Below are 21132 nucleotides of genomic sequence, written 5' to 3'. Positions count from 1 at the left end.
AGAAATACAAAGCATCCTAAGAGACTACTACAAGCAACTCTATGCCAACAAAATGGACAACCCGGAAAAAATGGACAAATTCTTAGAAAGGTATAACCGTCCAAGACTGAACCAGGAAGAAATAGAAAATATGAACAGACCAATCACAAGTAATGAAATTGAAACTGTGATTAAAAATCTTCCAACAAACAAAACTCCAGGACCAGATGGCTTCACAGGTGAATTGTATCAAACATTTAGAGAAGAGCTAACCCCCATCCTTCTCAAACTCGTCCATAAAACTGCAGAGGAAGGAACACTTCCAAACTCATTCTATGAGGCCACTATTACCCTGATACCAAAACCAGACAAAGATACTACAAAAAAAGAAAATTACAGACCAATATCACTGATGAATATAGATGCAAAAATCCTCAACAAAATACTACCAAACAGAATCCAACAACACATTAAAAGGATCATACACCATGATCAAGTGGGATTTATCCCAGGGATGCAAGGATTCTTCAATATATGCAAATCAATCAATGTGGTACACCATATTAACAAATTGAAGAAGAAAAACCATATGATCCTCTCAATAGATGCAGAAACAACATTTGACAAAATTCAACACCCATTTATGATAAAAACTCTCCAGAAAGTAGGCATAGAGGGAACCTACTTCAACATAATTAAGGCACTATACGACAAACCCACAGCAACCATCATTCTCAGTGGTGAAAAACTGAAAGCATTTCCTCTAAGATCAGGAACAAGACAAGGTGTCCACTCTCACCACTATTATTCAACATAGTTTTGGAAGTCCTAGCCACGACAATCAGAGAAGAAAAATAAATAAAAGGAATACAAATTGGAAAAAAAGAAGTAAAACTGTCAGTGTTTGCAGATGACATGATACTATAGAGAAGTCTAAAAATGCCACCAGAAAACTACTAGACCTAATCAATGAATTTGGTAAAGTTGCAGGAAACAAAATTAATGCACAGAAATCTCTTGCATTCCTATACACTAATGATGAAAAATCTGAAAGAGAAATTAAGGAAACACTCCCATTTACCACTGCAACAGAAAGAATAAAATACCTAGGAATAAACCTACCTAGGGAGACAAAAGACCTGTATGCAGAAAACTATAAGACACTGATGAAAGAAATTAAAGATGATACCAACAGATGGAGAGATATACCATGTTCTTGGATTGGAAGAATCAATATTGTGAAAATGACTGTACTACCCAAAGCAATCTACAGATTCATTGCAATCCCTATGAAATTACCAATGGCATTTTTTATGGAACTAGAACAAGAAAATCTTAAAGTTTGTATGGAGACACAGAAGACCTCAAATAGCCAAAGCAATCTTGAGGGAAAAAAACGGAGCTGGAAGAATCAGACTTCCTGACTTCAGACTATACTACAAAGCTACAGTAATCAAGACAATAGGGCACTGGCACATAAACAGAAACATAGATCAATGGAACAAGATAGAAAGCCCAGAGGTAAACCCACACACCTACAGTCAACTAATCTATGACTAAGGAGGCAAGGATATACAATGGAGAAAGACAGTCTCTTCAATAAGTAGTGCTGGGAAAACTGGACAGCTACATGTAAAAGAATGAAATTAGAACACTCCTTAACACCATACACAAAAATAGACTCAAAATGGATTCGAGACCTAAATGTAAGACTGGACACTATAAAATTCTTAGAGGAAAACATGGGAAGAACACTCTTTGACATAAATCACAGCAAGATCTTTTTTGATCCACCTCCTAGAGTAATGGAAATAAAAACAAAAATAAACAAATGGGACCTAATGAAACTTAAAAGCTTTTGCACAGCAAAGGAGACCATAAACAAGATGAAATGACAACCCTCAGAATGGGAGAAAATATTTGCAAACGAATCAACAGACAAAGGATTAATCTCCAAAATATATAAACAGCTCATGCAGCTCAATATTAAAGATACAAACAACTCAATCCAAAAATGGGCAGAAGACCTAAATAGACATATCTCCAAAGAAGACATACAGATGGCCAAGAAGCACATGAAAAGCTGCTCAACATCACTAATTATCAAAGAAATGCAAATCAAAACTACAATGAGGTATCACCTCACACCAGTTAGAATGGGTATCATCAGAAAATCTACAAACAACAAATGTTGGAGAGAGTGTGGAGCAAAGGGAACCCTGTTGCACTGTTGGTGGGAATGTAAATTGATACAGCCACTATGGAGAACATTATGGAGGTTCCTTTAAAAACTAAATATAGAATTACCATATGATCCAGCAATCCCACTACTGGGCATATACCCAGAGAAAGCCATAATTCAAAAAGACACATACACCCCAATATTCATTGCAGCACTATTTACAATAGCCATATCATGGAAGCAACCTAAACACCCATCGACAGATTAATGGATAAAGAAGATGTGGTACATATATACAATGGAATATTACTCAGCCATAAAAAGGAATGAAATTGAGTCATTTGTTGAGACCTGGATGCATCTAGAGACTATCATACAGAATGAATTAAGTCAGAAAGAGAAAAACAAATATCTTATATAAACGCATGTATGTGTAACCTAGAAAAATGGTACAGATGAACCGGTTTGCAGGGCAGAAGTTGAGACACAGATGTAGAGAACAAATGTATGGACACCAAGGGGGGAAAGCCACAGGGGGTTGGGGATGGTGGTGTGCTGAATTGGGCAACTGGGATTGACATGTATGCACCAATGTGTACAAAACTGATGACTAATAAGAACCTGCTGTATAAAAAAATAAATAAAATAAAATTCAAAAATTAAAAAAACACATCTATATATACACCTAAGATCCATATTTTATTTTATATCATTATACCTCAATAAATATTAAAATATTCAATAATGGTGTTCTGAAAACTGGACAGTCACATGCACAACAATGTAACTTAACCACTATCTTACACCATATACAAAAATTAACTCAAAATGGATTGAAGACAAACTTAAGACATGAAAACATAAAACTTCTAGAAGAAAATATAGGTGGTAAGTTCCTTGACATATGCCTTGGCGATGATTTTTTGAATATGACACTAAAAGCAAAAGCAATGAAAGCAAAATAAACAAAGAGCACTATATCAAACTAAAAGACTTCTGCAGAGCAAAGGAAATTATCAACAAAATGAAACCTACTGAATGGGAGAAGATATTTGCAAATCATAAATCTGATAAGGGGTTTGCACACAAAATATAAAAAAACTCATACAATTAAACAGTGAAAAACAAAGAAAAAATCCAATTAAGAAATGGGCAGAACTGAATAGATATTTTCCGAAGAAGACATGCATATGGTCAAGAGGTACATGAAAAGATGTTCAACATCACTCATCATTACAGAAAGGCAAATCAAAACCATAATGGGATAGCAACTTATACCTGTTAAAATAGCTATTATCAAAAAGGCAAGAAATAAGTGTTGGAAAGGAGGTGAAGAAAAGGAACTGTGTACTGTTGGTGGGTATATAAATTGTGGCAGCCACTCTGAAAAACAATATGGCAGTTCCTTAAAAAAATAAAAATAGAAGTAACGTACAAAGATAGCCTCATCCATCAGAGGGCAGACAGCAGAAGCAAGAACAACAATCCTGCAGCCTGTGGAATGAAAATCACATTCACAGAAAGGTAGACAAGATGAAAAGGCAGAGGGTTATGTACCAGATGAAGGAACAAGATAAAACCCCAGAAAAACAACTAAATGAAGTGGAGATAGGCACCCTTCCAGAAAAAGAATTCAGAATAATGATAGTGAAGATGATCCAGGACCCCAGAATATGAATGGAGGCAAGGATCGAGAAGATGCAAGAAATGTTTAACAAAGACCTAGAAGAATTAAAGAACAAACACCTGGAAGAGTTAAAGAACAAACAAACAGAGATGAACAATACAATAACTGAAATGAAAAATACAGTAGAAGGAATCAATAGCAGAATAACTGAAGCAGAAAAATGGATCAGTGACCGGGAAGACACAATAGTGGAATTCACAGCTGTGGAACAGAATAAAGAAAAAAAATGAAAAGAAGTGAAGACAGTCTAAGAGACCTCTGGGACAACATTAAATGCACCAATATTTGCATTGTAGGGGTCCCAGAAGAAGAGAGAGGGAAAGGACCCAAGAAAATATTTGAAGAGATTATAGTTGAAAAATTCCCTAACATGGGAAGGGAAACATCCACCTAAGTCCAGGGAGCACAGAGAGTCCCATACAGGATAAACCCAAGGAGAAACACACCAAGACACATAGTAATCAAACTGACAAAAATTAAAGACAAAGAAAAATTATTAAAAGCAACAAGGGAAAAATAACAAATAACATACAAGGGACCTCCCATAAGGTTAACAGCTGATTTCTCAGCAGAAACTCTACAAGTCAGAAGGGAGTGGCACGATATATTTAAAGTTATGAAATCAAAAGCTTCACAGAGAAGCAAAAGCTAAGAGAATTCAGCACTACCAAACAAGTCCTACAACAAATGCTAAAGGAACTTCTCTAAGTGGGAAACACAAGAGAAGAAAAACAAACCCAAAACAATTAAGAAAATGGTAACAGGAACATACATATCAATAATTACATTATATGTGAACAGATTAAATGCTCCACCCAAAAGACACAGGCTGGCTGAATGGATATAAAAACAAGACCCATATATATGCTGTCTACACGAGACCCACTTCAGACCTAGGGAAACATACAGACTGAAAGTGAGGGGATGGAAAAAGATATTCCATGCAAATGGAAATCAAAAGAAAGCTGGAGTAGCAATACTCATATCAGATAAAATAGACTATAAAATAAAGAATGTTACAAGAGGAAAGGAAGGACACTACATAGTGATCAAGGGATCAGTCCAAGCAGACGATATAACAATTATAAATATATATGCACCCAACATAAGAGGACCTCAATACATAAGGCAGATACTAACAGCTCTAAAAGAGGAAATTGACAGTAACACAATAATACTGGGGGACTTTAACACTTCACTTACACCAATGGACAGATCATCCAAAATGAAAATAAATAAGGAAACAGAAGCTTTAAATGACACAATAGACCAGATAGATTTAACTGATATTGATAGGACATTCCATCCAAAAACTGCAGATCACACTTTCTTCTCAAGTGCACATGGAACATTCTCCAGGATAGATCACATCTTGGGTCAAAAATCAAGCCTCAGTAAATTTAAGAAAACTGAAATCATATCAAGCATCTTTTCTGACCACAGTGCTATGAGATTAGAAATCAATTACAGGGTAAAAAACACAACCACGTGGAGGCTAAACAATATGTTACTAAATAACCAAGAGATCACTGAAGAAATCAAAGAGGAAATCAAAAAATACCTAGAGAAAAATGACAATGAAAACATGACGATCCAAAACCTATGGGATGTGGCAAAAGCAGTTCTAAGAGGGAAGTTTATAGCTATACAAGCCTACCTCAAGAAACAAGAAGAATCTCAAATAAACAATCTAACCTTCCACCTAAAGGAACTAGAGAAAGAAGAACAAACAAAACCCAAAGTTAGCAGAAGGAAAGAAATCATAAAGATCAGAGCAGAAATAAATGAAATAGAAACAAAGAAAACAATAGCAAAGATCAATAAAACTAAAAGCTGGTTCTTTGAGAAGATAAACAAAACTGACAAACCTTTAGCCAGAGTCATCAAGAGGGAGAGGACTCAAATCAATAAAATTAGAAATGAAAAAGGAGAAGTTACAAAGACACCGCAGAAATACAAAGCATCCTAAGAGACTACTACAAGGAACTCTATGCCAGTAAAATGGACAACCTGGAAGAAATGAACAAATTCTTAGAAAGGTATTACCTTCCAAGACTGAACCAGGAAGAAATAGAAAATATGAACAGACCAATCACAAGTAATGAAATTGAAACTGTGATTAAAAATCTTCCAACAAACAGAATTCCAGGACCAGATGGCTTCACAGGTGAATTCTATCAAACATTTAGAGAAGAGGTAACGCCCATCCTTCTTAAACTCTTCTAAAAAATTGCAAAAGGAGGAACACTCCCAAACTCATTCTACGAGGCCACCATCACCCCAATACCAAAACCAGACAAAGATACTACAAAAAAAGAAAATTACAGGCCAATATCACTGATGAAATGAATATAGATGCAAAAATCCTCAACAAAATACAAGCAAACAGAATCCAACAACACATTACACCAGAAAGTGGGCATAGAGGGAAGCTACCTCAACATAATAAAGTCCATATATGACAAACGCACAGCAAACATCATTCTCAGTGGTGAAAAACTGAAAGCATTTCCTCTAAGATCAGGAAAAAGACAAGGATGTGCACTGTTGCCACCCTTATTCAACATAGTTTTAGAAGTCCTAGCCAGGCAATCAGATATTAAAAATAAATAAAAGGAATACAAATTGGAAAAGAAGTAAAACTGACACTGTTTGCAGATGACAGGATATCTATACATAGATAATCCTAAAGATGCCACCAGAAAACTACTAGAGCTAATCAATGAATTTGGTGAACTTGCAAGATACAAAATTAACGCACAGAAATCTCTTGCATTCCTATACACTAACATAGAAAGATCAGAAAGTGAAATTAAGAAAACAATCCCAGGCTTCCCTGGTGGCACAGTGGTTGAGAATCTGCCTGCCGATGCGGGGGACACGGGTTCGTGCCCCGGTCCGGGAGGGTCCCACGTGCTGCGGAGCGGCTGGGCCCGTGAGCCATGGCCGCTGGGCCTGTGCGTCCGGAGCCTGTGCTCCACAGCAGGAGAGGCCACGGCAGTGAGAGGCCCACGTACCGCAAAAAAAAAAAAAGAAAACAAAAAACAATCCCATTCACCACTGCAACAAAAAGGATAAAATACCTAGGAAAAAACCTACCTAAGGAGGTAAAAGACTTGTACTCTGAAAACTATCCGACATTGATGAAAGAAATCAGATGACAGAAACAGATGGAGAGATATACCATGTTCTTGCATTGGAAGAATCAATATTGTGAAAATGATTATACTACCCAAAGCAATCTAAAGATTCAACGCAATCCTTATCAAAGTACCAATGGCATTTTTTTTTTTTTTTTACAGAACTAGAGCAAAAAATCTTAAAATTTGTATGAAGACACAAAAGACCCTGAATAGCCAAAGCAATCCTGTGGGGAAAAAACGGAGCTGGAGGAATCAGACTCCCTGACTTCAGACTATACTACAAAGCTACAGTAATCAAGACAATATGGTACTGGCACAAAAACAGAAATATAGATTAATGGAACAGGATAGAAAGCCTAGAGATAAATCCACGCACCTATGTTCAACTAATCTATGATAAAGGAGGCAAGGATATACAATGGAGAAAAGACAGTCTCTTCAATAAGTGGTGCTGGGAAAACTGGACAGCTACATGTAAAAGAATGAAATTAGAACACTCCCTAACACCATACACAAAAATAAACTCAAAATGGATTAAAGACCTAAATGTACGACTGGACACTATAAAATTAGAGGAAAACATGGGAAGAACACTCTTTGACATAAATCACAGCAAGATCTTTTTTGATCCACCTCCTAGAGTAATGGAAATAAAAACAAAAATTTAAAAATGGGACCTAATGAAACTAAAAGCTACTGTACAGCAAAGGAAACTAGAAACAGGACAAAAAGACAACCCTCAGAATGGGGGAAAATACTTGCAAACAAATCAACAAAGGATTAACCTCCAAAATATATAAACAGCTCATGCAGCTCAATATTAAAAAAAAACCCAGTCAAAAAATGGGCAGAAGACCTAAATAGTCATTTCTCCAAAGAAGACATACAGATGACCAAGAGGCACATGAAAAGCTGCTCAACATCACTAATTATTGGAGAAATGCAAATCAAAACTACAATGAGGTATCATCTCACACCAGTCAGAATGGCCATCAACAAAAACTCTACAAACAATAAAATGCTGGAGAGCGTGTGCAGAAAAGGGAACCCTCTTGCACTGTCGGTGGGAATGTAAATGATACAGACACTATGGAGAACAGTATGGAGGTTCTTTAAAAAACTAAAAATAGAATTACCATATGACCCAACAATCCCACTACTGGGTGTATACCCAGAGAAAACCACAATTCAAAAAGACACATGCACCCCAATGTTCACCGCAGCACTATTTACAATAGTCAGGTCATGGAAGCAACCTAAATGCCCACTGACAGACAGATGGATAAAGAAGATGTGTTACATATATACAATGGAATATTACTCAGTCATAAAAAGGAATGAAATTTGGTCATTTATAGAGACGTGGATGGACCTAGACACTGTCATACAGAGTGAAGTCAGAAAGAGAATAACAAATATCATATATTAACACATATGTGTGGAATCTAGAAAAATGGTACAGATGAACTGGTTTGCAAGGAAGAAATAGAGACAAAGATGTAGAGAACAAATGTATGGACACAAGGAGGGAACATGGAAGGTGGGGTGGTGGTGGTGGTGGGATGAATTGGGAGATTGGGATTGACATGTATACACTAATATGTATAAAACAGATAACTAATAAGAACCTGCTGTATTAAAAAAATAAAATTAAATTAAAAAATATTAAAATTAAATTACAGAAAAGAAAAAAAAAACTACTGTATGATCCAGCAATTCCATTTCTGGGTACTTATTCAAGGAAAATGAAAACACTAACTTGAAAATGTATCTATACCCCCATGTATATTGCAGCATTGTTTACAATAACCAAGATATGGAAACAACCTAAGTATCTACTGATGGATGAATAGATAAAGAAAATGTGGTTATATATATATATGATGGAAGATTATTAAGCCTTAAAAAAGAATAAAATTCTTTTAATTGAAGTATAGTTGATTTATAATATTATTTTAGTTTCAGGTATACATCACAGTAATTCAATATTTTAAAATTATACTCCTTTTAAAGTTTTTACAAAACAATGGCTATACTTCCTTGTACTGTACAATATATCCTTGTTGCTTATTTTATACATGGTAGTTTGTATCTCTTAATCTCCTAACACTATCTGGCCCCTTCCCCCCTTCCGTCTTCCCACTGGGTAACCACCAGTTTGTTCTCTATATCTGTGAGTCTGTTTCTGTTTTGTTATATTCATTAATTTGTTTTATTCTTTAGATTCCATATATAAGTGGTAATATAGAATATTTGTCTTTGTCTGACTTATTTCACTAAGCATAATACCCTTTAGGTCCATCCATGTTGTTACAAATGGCAGAATTTGAGTTTTTAATGGATGAATAATATTCCATTGTACATATATACTACATCTTCTTTATCCATTCATCTGTTGATGGGCACTTAGTTTGCCTCCATATCTTTGTGATTGTAAATAACGCTGCTATGAACATTGGGTACATGTATCTTTTTGAATTAGTGTTTTTATTTAAAAAGAATGAAATCTTGCCATTTGGGACAACATGGATGGACCTCAAGGACATTAACACTAAGTTAAATAGGTCAGACAGAGAAAGACAAATACTGTATGATCTCTTTTATATGTGGAATCTTAAAAAAAAAGAAATCAAGCTTGTATATACAGAGAACAGATTAGTGGTTGCCAGCGGTGAGGGGGGTGGTACAAAAAATGGGTTAAGGAAGTACAAAATAAGAAAGGACAGAAGGAGGGAAGAAAGGAAGGAAGGAAGAAAAATATCTGTAGGAAATTATGTGGTTTAATGTCTAAGTTATAAATATGTTCCAGAAAAGTTTGTGCCAATTAGATTTCTAGAAATAAAATTATAACTTAAATTAAGTAGAATTTTTTATTGTGGGTTGAACTTGTTATAACTCAAATAACTGTTATGGGATGTGTGGTAAGCAGAATAACGGCCCCACACACACCAAAAAACATTTGTGTAGAGAGAGAAACTACGATGACATGTCAGATTGGCATAGATCCAAAAGCACATTTGTTGGCCAGCCTGAAAGAAAAGAGGAGTGAACCTACATTGTTACAACCCGATGAAGGTTATATTTTTAAATTGTCTGTGGTTGGTATAAAGAAATAAATTTGACTTTTAAATATTGACATTATATCCAGCTAGCTTTCCTGTGCAAAAAAATTTCACAAACATGATGGCTTAAAACAACACATATTTATTAGCTCATAGCTCTGTAGGTCAGAAGTTTTAGCATGATGTGGTTGGATATTCCACTCCTGGTCTCAAAGGCCAATAGCAAGGGATCAGCCAACATGGGTTCTAAGGAAGGATCTATTTCCAAGCTCATTCAGGCTATTGGAAGAATTCAGTTTTCCATGGTTGTAGTACAAAGGTTGCCATTTTCCTGCTGGCTGTCAGCTAAGAGCTGCTAGTTTTAAGAGGCTGTGTACATTCCTTCTCACATGGCCCACTCCATCCCCAAAGCCAGCAGGGTAGAATCTCTCTTTTTAAAATTTTTTTAAAATTTTTTATTATTTTACTACTCAGTCTTTGAAATCTGATAGGCATTGTACACTAACAGCACATCTTTTTTTTTTTTAACATCTTTATTGGGGTATAATTGCTTTACAATGGTGTGTTAGTTTCTGCTTTATAACAAAGTGAATCAGTTATACATATACATATGTTCCCATATCTCTTCCCTCTTGCGTCTCCCTCCCTTCTACCCTCCCTATCCCACCCCTCCAGGCGGTCACAAAGCACCAAGCTGATATCCCTGTGCTATGCGGCTGCTTCCCACTAGCTATCTACCTTACGTTTGTTAGTGTATATATGTCCATGCCTCTCTCTCGCTTTGTCACAGCTCACCCTTCCCCTCCCCATATCCTCAAGTCCGTTCTCCAGTAGGTCTGTGTCTTTATTCCTATCTTACCCCTAGGTTCTTCATGACATTATTTTTTTTAATTCCATATATATGTGTTAGCATACGGTATTTGTCTTTCTCTTTTTGACTTACTTCACTCTGTATGACAGACTCTAGGTCTATCCACCTCATTACAAATAGCTCAATTTCGTTTCTTTTTATGGCTGAGTAATATTCCATTGTATATATGTGCCACATCTTCTTTATCCATTCATCCGATGATGGGCACTTAGGTTGTTTCCATCTCTGGGCTATTGTAAATCTCTCTTATATTGAATCCCTCTCATGCTTTGAACCTCTCTAACTGCTCTCTGACCTCTAGACCCAGAGTTAAAGAGCTCTCATGATTAGATCTGTCCTACCTGGATAATTTCCCTATTTTAAGATCAGCTGATTAGGGACCATGATTAGATCTGCAAAATCCCTTCAAGCAGCACCTAGGTTAGTGTTTGCTTCAAAAACTGGAGGAAGGTGTATGTATACCAGGGCCAGGATCTTGTGGGCAGGCTTAGATTTCTACCTACTTCAGTTCACCATCTGGTCCCGGAAGATCCATGTTTATCCCTTATGCAAAACATACCCCATTCCCAAGGTTCCTAAAAGTCTCATCTCATTATAGCATCAACTCAAGTCCAAAGCCTCATCAAAATCTCATGAGCTCAAATTTCCAAAATCTCATGATCCAAATCATCTAAAACAGGTGTGGATGAGGCTTCTAAAAGTAAACCACCCTCAGTGCAGTAACTATCTGTGGACTTGTGAAACTAAGGACACAAGTTACATGCCCCCAAAACTTCCACTGTACAGTGGTGGGACAGGCACAGAATAACTGATACAGACATTCTAGTTCCAAAGGGTAAAAATGGAGAGTAAAAAGGAGTCATTGATCCATAAGAGTTTTGAAGTTCAGCTAGACAAATGTTGGCTCTTTCTCAAGCCCTGGGGATAATCCCTGTGGCTCTTGGCTCTGTCCTCTGAGCTCTCTGCTTTGTCCTTTGCACTTCGGTTCCACCCAAGAATGCAAAGGGGCCATCTTAGAGTTCTGTCCATTACATATTCCTAGTTACCTAATAGTGTTCATTGGGAATGAATGTTAATTTCATAAAGATATTTTTTGTATATCTATTGAGATCATCATACAGTTTTTCTCTTTAATTTGTGTTGAATGACAGTTATCTACTTTCTAATATAAAACTATTCTTCCTTTCCTAGGTTTAGCTGGACTTAGTGTTCATGATTTTTAAAAATGTTTTCATAAATTCTTCAATTTGTTTTGCTAATATTTTATTAGGATTTTTGTATCTTTTTAACGTACTGTTAATTTTGCTTTTATATATTTGAGGCTATTTTATTTAGTTGCATAAATATTTTTTCAGTAATCTCACTGAATTGAATTTTATATCATTATCCATTTTTGAAGAATTGTTTGAAACAACAGTAAAAGATTTTAAACAAATTAGATAAATCAATAATTAGTTAAATAAATTATAATATATTCATACCAAATTCATATGCAACTCTAAAAAATGATGAGGAAGCTCTTTAGGTACAAATGTGGGTTACTATTTAGATATATTAAGTGAAAAGAGAAATATTAGTGCCCGGAAAATAAGTTTTCTGGACTGATTCCCTTTGTAAACAGATAAGAATATGAGATAAAATATATTTAAAATAACATTTCATTGAAAGTGTGGATGATCTGGCAGGAAAGATGAGATATTCAGGCCAAAGATTTTGTGAAGACAATCTTCAGGGCATAAACTGATCGTTGAAGGAAGATTTTACACTGAAGACATTTGATCTCAGGGGTTTTTCTGGATTCCCAGGGAATGGGGACAACAGGAGTCAGACACCAAAGCCCCGGCAGTGGGAAGGTCTAGTAAGAGACCCCCTTCCCTAAACGTTTAGATGCCAAAGACTTACTGATGCAGTGAACGGTAAATACACTGCCTCCTAACTTTCCAGGGAGACAGGCAAAATTTTTTGCCCTGTTTGAACCTTGGAACTGAGCAGAAGGAAGAAAAGAATGCCTCAGAAATTTAATCATTACCGAACCCTTCCTTTCATTTTAAACTCACTGGCCTTGGGTCATCTGAAAAACATCTCAAACCACGCATGTACACACATACACCAAGATGACTTGCTCCAAAGCTTTCTAAACAACCTAATCCTCACCATGTATGGAGGAGGGCTTGTCATGGTCACTTAGGGGTGCACTTTTGTGTTTTGTTTTCCTCTACGTTGCTCCAGGAAGAACATGCTTTACTTCTAAATAAGTCTTGAATTAAAGAAATCATAGGAAATTAGAAAATAATATAGAAAAGGAATATATATATATGTGTATATTTATGTGTAATATATATATGTGTATAATTGAGTCACTTTGCTGTACAGCAGAAATCAGCACAACATTGTAAATCAACTACACTTCAATAAAAAATTTAAAAATCTAAAAATCAAACCATTGTAAAGCAATTATACTCCAATAAAGATGTAAAAAAAAAAATCACAAGGGGTGTTCTAAAGTGCTTGGGACCGAGTAACGGTAAGACACTACATGTCAAACTCATGGAAAGTTAGAGCAAATTGTACACTCCTAAACATATTTATCAGAAAAGAAGAGAGAACTCAAAGACTTGGAAAATGAACAAAGGGACAAACCCAAAGAACCTAAAAGGGAGGATATGTTAAGCATAAAGGCAGGAATCAATTATATATATATATATGTATATATGCTTATGTCTTATACATGTTTCTATCTTTTATATGTTCATGTATAAATTTGAATATAGATTCAAATTCAAAGGAACAATATAAAAATATCAAAATTGATACAAGAAATATAAAATTTAATAGCCCACTAACATTTATATAAATTGAAAGAGTATGTAATCTGTTGCCCACCCTCTTTTCTAGAATTTTGTCCACTATGACATGGACCTAACACTAATCTGATAGCAGTAATTCCTTATTGTTTTTCCCCTGCCCTGCTTGAGATAAACAGTTAGTCTAAAAAAATATTCTGTAAATATCCACCTGTTGATATACAAGGGTGCAGTGACTCAAGAACATTCATCCTGCCTCACTTGCATCCATGGATCTGTCTCTTTCTCCTTGAGATAAAACCAAAATAGTGCACCTCTTTCTGATATTCTGCACCAAGTGATAAACTGACAAGTGTATAAGAATCAAAATAACAAAGTGTAAACAATCTAGATACAAGGATTTTTTTATTTAGGGTTTTTCTAATGGAAAACCATAGCAGGACTCTTTTTTTTTTTCTTTCACCTCCTTTCCTGAACATTTCTAAGACCCCATACATACTTTTATGGACAAAAGCCTCTCACATGGAATCTATGGTGTCATATTTGAGAAGGAGAAAACCTATGTGACAGAACAGAGAATAATTTCTACCTTTCCTGGGAGGGACCTGGTTATCCATTTACATAAGGGTGTTCCGGTTGCTTCTCTTCTTGCTGAAGGGTTTGTTCTCTATCCACTGCAAGTGCAAAACACACTGATGTCAGCATAACTCAGGGAGGAACTGAGCAAAATCCACCTACACTCCTCTCTGATTTAAAACATTAATCCAAGGGAAATTTGCTTTGTCATACCAGTACCCCTTTCAACTCTATCACGTTCTTGCTTTCACATTTCATTTTTATGATATATTTGTTGATTACTAAATATAGAGAAAATCTGAAAACTATAGAAAACAAACAGGTCCTGCCAAACTATAATTCTAAATCCAGTGAAGATATCCCTCAAAAGTGAAAAAGAAGTAAAACTGTCACTGTTTGCAGATGACATGATACTATACATAGAGAATCCTAAAGCTGCTACCAGAAAACTACTAGAGATAATCAGTGAATTTGGTAAAGCAGCAGGATAAAAAATTAATGCACAGAAATCTCTTGCATTCCTATACACTAATGATGAAAATCTGAAAGTGAAATTAAGAAAACACTCCCATTTACCACTGCAATAAAATACCTAGGAATAAACCTACCTAGGGAGACAAAAGACCTGTATGCATAAAACTATAAGAGACTGATGAAAGAAATTAAAGATGATACAAACAGATGGAGAGATATACCATGTTCTTAGATTGGAAGAATCAACACTGTGAAAATGACTATACTATCCAAAGCAATCTACAGATTCAATGCAATCCCTATCAAACTACCAATGGCATTTTTCACAGAACTAGAACAAAATATTTCACAATTTGTATGGAAACAAAAGACCCTGAATAGCCAAAGCAATCTTGAGAAAGAAAAACGGAGCTCGAGGAATCAGGCTTCCAGACTTCAGACTATACTACAAAGCTACAGTAATCAAGAGAATATGGTACTGGCACAGAAACAAATATAGATCAATGGAACAGGATAGAAAGCCCAGAGATAAACCCACGCATATATGGTCACCTTATCTTGGATAAAGGAGGCAAGAATATACAGTGGAGAAAAGACAGTCTCTTCAATAAGTGGTGCTGGGAAAACCGGACAGCCACATGTAAAAGAATGAAATTAGAACACTCCCTAACACCATACACAAAAATAAACTCAAAATGGATTAAAGATCTAGATATAAGGCCAGATACTATAAAACTCTTAGAGGAAAACATAGGCAGAACATTCTATGACAAATCACAGCAAGATCCTTTTTGACCCACCTCCTAGAGGAATGGAAATAAAAACAAACATAAACAAATGGGACCTAATGAAACTTCAAAGCTTTTGCACAGCAAAGGAAACTGTAAACAAGACAAAAGATAACCTCAGAAGGGAGAAAATATTTTCAAATGAAGCAACTGACAAAGGATTAATCTCCAAAATTTACAAGCAGAACATGCAGCTCAATATCAAAAAAACAAACAACTCAATCCAAAAATGGACAGAAGACCTAAATAGACATTTCTCCAAAGAAGATATACAGATTGCCAACAAACACATGAAAGGATGCTCAACATCACTAATCATTAGAGAAATGCAAATCAAAACTGCAGTGAGGTATCACATCACAGTGGTCAGAATGGCCATCATCAAAAAATCTACAAACAATCAATGCTGGAGAGACTATGGAGAAAAGGGAACCCTGTTGCACTGTTGGTGGGAATGTAAATTGATATAGCCACTATGGAGAACAGTATGGAGGTTCCTTAAAAAACTAAAAATAGAACTACCATATGACCTAGCAATCCCACTACTGGGCATAAACCCTGAGAAAACCATAATTCAAAAAGAGTCATGTATCACAATGTTCACTGCAGCACTATTTACAATAGCCAGGACATGGAAGCAACCTAAGTGTCCATCAACAGATGAATGGATAAAGAAGATGTGGCACATATATACAATGGAATATTACTCAGCCATAAAAAGAAATGCAGTTGAATTATTTGTAGTGAGGTAGATGGACCTAGAGTCTGTCATACAGAGTGAAGTAAGTCAGAAAGAGAAAAACAAATACCGTATGCTAACACATATATGTAAGGAAATTAAGAAAAAAAAGGTCATGAAGAATCTAGGGGCAAGACGGGAATAAAGACACAGACCTACTAGAGAATGGACTTGAGGATATGGGGAGGGGGAAGGGTAAGTTGTGACAAAGTGAGAGAGTGGCATGGACATATATACACTACCAAACATAAAATAGATAGCTAGTGGGAAGCAGTCACATAGCACAGGGAGATCAGTTCAGTGCTTTGTGACCACCTAGAGGGGTGGGATAGGGAGGTTGGGACAGAGGGAGATGCAAGCGGGAAGAGATATGGGAACATATGTATATGTACAGCTGATTCACTTTGTTATAACGCAGAAACTAACACACCATTGTAAGGCAATTATACTCCAATAAAGATGTTTAAAAAAAGAAGAAGATGTGGCACATATATACAATGGAATATTACTCAGCCATAAAAAGAAATGAAATTGAATTATCTGTAGTGAGGTGGATGGACTTAGAGACTGTCATACAGAGTGAAGTAAGTCAGAAAGAGAAAAAAAATACCGTATGCTAACACATATATATGGAATCTAAAATTAAAAAAAAAAGGTTCTGAAAAAAGGAAGATCAGCTCTGTGCTGTGTGACCACCTAGAGGGGTGGGATAGGGAGGTTGGGAGGGAGACGCAAGAGGGAGGGGATATGGGGATATACGTATACATATAGCTGATTCACTTTGTCATACAGCAGAAACTAACACAACACTGTAAAGCAATTATACTCTAATAAAGATGTTGGAAAAAAAAAAAAGAAACTTGAGCTACATGCAAGAATGTGAATGAATTTAAAAAAAAAAAAAGTGAAAGAGAAATAAAGACTAATAAACACAAAAAACCTGAGGGAATTTATTGCCAGGAAACCTACCCTGCAGGGAATATGAAAAGAAGTTTTTCAGACAGAAGGAGATTGCTAAAAGTTAGAAACTTGGATGTACAAAAAGAAAGGAAAGATGTCAGAAAAGGAATTAAAGGTAAAATAAATTCCTTTATTTTTCTTATATCTTCATAGAGTTAAAGATCTGCTTTTTAATAGCACCCTTATAAGGAGAGGCAAATCATTCTCCCTACTACCTTGGACAAAAGGACTCCTGCTGCCAGGTCTGCCTTTGTTGGTAGGAAGCTCAGAAAAGTGGGTGAATCAAACAAAAGAGTTTTGACCATATCAGCATATATGACAGCAGATGCTCAAAAGACACTTAAAATTCCTAAGATTGGATTTGCAAAGTGTATTTAAATGAGCAGTTTGTCAACTACCATTATTACACATTGGAATGTCTGCCTGCTGTTTTTTTCAGTACACACACACACCACCACCACCATCACATACATCATGAACACACATGTACTCTCCACCACATACACACCACTCACAAATACACAAGCACCATCCACCACAACACACACTTCTCTTCCCTTGTCTATCCACATAACTGTCCAGCTCACATTCATCCCTACAAATTTTTTTTCTTTCCCTTGTGAAAGACTTGCGAAAATACATATTTTCCCCCCAGATTTCCCCAGATTGCTAAATACCTTTGATCAGATCTCTAACAACGGAGCCCTCCTGATTAATCCTCCTGGGGAATTAATTAATTGTAAATTTCATTTAATGAATAGTAGATAAGCGTATAGTCACTAACCTGATTCAGGACAGAAAAGCGATTCCTTCTTCCCCTGTGCAGACTTTCCTCTCAACTTTTAAAAATACTGAATTACAGGATTTGCTAATTTCAGCCATTTAAATTCTTCATATCTTTTGATCTCCCTAGGTCAAAGCTGAAAACTTAATTTTTAACTTCACTTACATTCTTGCCTTGAATCTTCAGGGGAGGAGTGCAAGTCTTAAAGTCATCCAATGGACCAGAAACCTCCTAGAAATTTGCCAATAATTTCATGACCATGACAGACAGACACCACCAGTCTCTGTCCCTACCAGGAAGTAGAACCTGCCTGCCCCATAAGAATTTCCAGGATTTTTCTATTGAGGATGGTTCTGTGTGTACAGAACTATTTTTACAGGCGTGCTATGGCTTTCTAATGCCTTATAAATGACCTATTGGCTTTTTCCCCCTTCTTCCCTCCCTCCTTTCCATCCTTCCTTCTTCCCTCCTTTCCCTTCTGCCTCTCCTCTCTTTTCCTCTTCCCTTCCTCTCCCTCCGTCTCATCCCTCCTCCCCCCACACTCCTTTTGTCATCTCTTCCAAAGGTCACATCTGTTTAATATTCAAGCTACTCAGAATGAGGTACATTTTATTGAGTTGTGTCCTCTGAAGAGTATGAATTCCCTTGTGGCTTCTCCTGTATTGACTGTAAGTTCTGCTGGTTCAGCCTCCTATCTATAGCAGTACTTGGGAGCATTTTACCTTGGAACCCCTTGAAGGCAAACTACTGAGCAGATAGGGACATCTAAACCCTTAAATAAAAAATTTTGCAGTATAGTTTCTTACATACTTAAGCATTTAAATTTTTTTTAGTGTGCTTTTAAAGAGCCCAATAAATGTTTGGCACATAGAAGATGCTCTATAAATTAAACAAGTTATTTTCTCTCTCAAGAAATGTTGAAACAGAAGTAGAGCCACAGATGTAGAAAACAAACTTATGGTTACCAGGGGGTAAGGGGGCGAGGGGTAAATTGGGAGATTGGGATTGACCTATACTTGCTACTATATATAACATAGATATCTAATAAGGACCTATTGTATAGCATGGGGAGCTCTACTCAATACTCTGTAATGAACTGTATGGGAAAAGAATCTAAAAAAAGTGGATATATGTATATGTATAACTGATTCACTTTGTTGTACACCTGAAAATAACACAACATTGTAAATCAACTAGACTCCAATAAGAAGTTTTTTAAAATGTTGAAAACCTTAACCCATTTGCCCAAGAGACTTTGATGTCTTGTCATATACAGCTGGATTTTGTTTTCTTTTTCTGAAGTCTAGGTTCTGCTGATTTTCATCTGGCTATTCCAGGATGTTTGTGCTGTTTGTCCTGTCTGACACGAAGGCTGGCAACTTCTGACATTTTCTGGGAAGGGGCCCTTTTATTGATTGAAAGTCCCAGGTTAGCAGCTGTTTAATGTCCACGTTTTAAGCAAACAACCTTCCTATCTGGTGTCAATATCCCCAGTTCTAGGTACTGATTACCCAGGAGGGAACCATCATTCTGTTTGCTGGCCCCAAAGCTTTACACTGCTCTGTCATACCCTTTGAAATTACTTCTGGCTTCTACATCTGGATTCTGTTTTCCTTATTAAGTTTTTAAGTTTAACGTTTTATTATGGAAAGTTTCAAACATAAAAAAAAAAAAAGTAGACCAGTTTAATATAACCATGTACCCCTTAACCAGTTTCCACAATTTTCAATAATTGGCCATTCGAGTTTCCATATACCCAAAGGTTGTTTTCTGTATTATATCATGTCATTTCTCCTGCAAAAAGTACAGCATGACTACATAGTTCATTAGGACTTTTGAAAACGTAACATGCCATCAGCATATCTAATAAGTAAATAATAACTCCTTAATATCATCTAATATCCAGTCATTATGAAAATTTTCCTAATTGCTTCAAGGTTATCCATTTATACTTGATTTATTTAAATGAAGATCCAAACAAGATCCACATATGACACTTAATTGTTATGGCTCTCGGCTCTCTTTAATTTCCTAACAATTCCTCCCCCTCTTTTCTACTTGCTGTTATTTAAAACAACAATAATACAAGAGTCATTTGCAGAATGACTCTCATAATTGATTTGGCTAATTGCTTCCTGTGTCATTTGATATATTTCTTTATCCCCTTATATCCTGGGAACTACTAAGTATATAGAGAGACTTGGTTAGATTCAGGACATGAATACTTCGTAGGGGTGCTTGATGTTTTCACCATAGCAGGTTGTCTCACTTTTAGTAAGACTGATCAGGGGGTTCAGATATTCTCTGACTTATCCACTAATAAAGTACTTAACCTTTCACCTGTGATTTTAGCTGTTGTTAATGTTACCTAGAACTGTTATTTCATTAGAAGTTGCAAAATGGTGATTTTGTAATTCTATCATGCCTTCATTTATGAGCTGGAATTTTCTACAAAACAGGAAATATACCTAATCAAGTATTTGGAAAATATACCTAATCAAATAATAGGAAAGTCACGATAAATACTTTATAAAATTCCAGAATAATAATTTAGTGCCTTAGCAAAGATGACCAAGTAAAATTATGACCTCATGGAATTTGATGTGTTTCAATCCATCACAGTCCTTACTCTATTTTGATTCTCAGATTGTCTCCTCTTTGGCCAGCAAGAGTCCCTTCAAGCTGGCTTCTATGTCATTATGACATGACCCTAATGATCTTGGTTAGCTTCCTTATTTTCTAGCACAAATTATATTCCAGCATCCCCAAATATTTTCTCTTCCCAGACCTGGACTTTAAGGAGTGCTGGTTCCTTTCAGAAAGAAATAACATTTGGAGACCACACACTGGGCACTGGGGTGCTCATTGCATCTAGGCCTTTTCAGTGGAAGAATTCGGAAACAGTTTTTAAGAGAAAAATCATAAATTCTAATATTTCCAATTCAAATTGAATGTTAGAGTGATTTCTTTTAAAGTTCGTTAATTTTATACTCTTGCATTTTCCCCTTATGTTGAACGTCTTAGTTAATATAATTACTTTTCTTGCTTTATTATAATATACCCATATTAGCATCAAAATAACA

At 36.0% G+C, this 21132-nt stretch overlaps 1 protein-coding gene across 13 annotated transcripts in view; it reads right to left on the bottom strand.

Moving 5' to 3' along the window:
* The window catches only part of SLC17A1 (solute carrier family 17 member 1), a 212627-nt gene extending 194078 nt beyond the window's left edge, over positions 1–18549 (bottom strand). For 7 of the 13 annotated variants that reach the window (XR_014326509.1, XM_082848005.1, XM_082848000.1 and 4 more), the window contains exons 1-2: positions 18050–18549; positions 14318–14402 (exon numbers count right to left, since the gene is read on the bottom strand). Coding sequence is in view for 7 of the 13 variants with exons in the window: in XM_082848005.1 (XP_082704131.1) it covers positions 14318–14345 (28 nt within the window). In the remaining 6 variants the exon portion in view is untranslated. The remainder of the gene's footprint in view (positions 1–14317; positions 14403–18049) is intronic. The other 6 variants (XM_082848006.1, XM_082848008.1, XM_082848004.1 and 3 more) reach the window with 3 other exon arrangements.
* Positions 18550–21132: the final 2583 nt, after the last annotated feature.

Source organism: Leucopleurus acutus (genome assembly GCF_964270905.1).
Source record: "Leucopleurus acutus genome assembly, chromosome: 10".
NCBI classification, from domain to species: Eukaryota; Metazoa; Chordata; class Mammalia; order Artiodactyla; family Delphinidae; genus Leucopleurus; species Leucopleurus acutus.
This window is presented reverse-complemented; position numbering and strand designations above follow the sequence as displayed.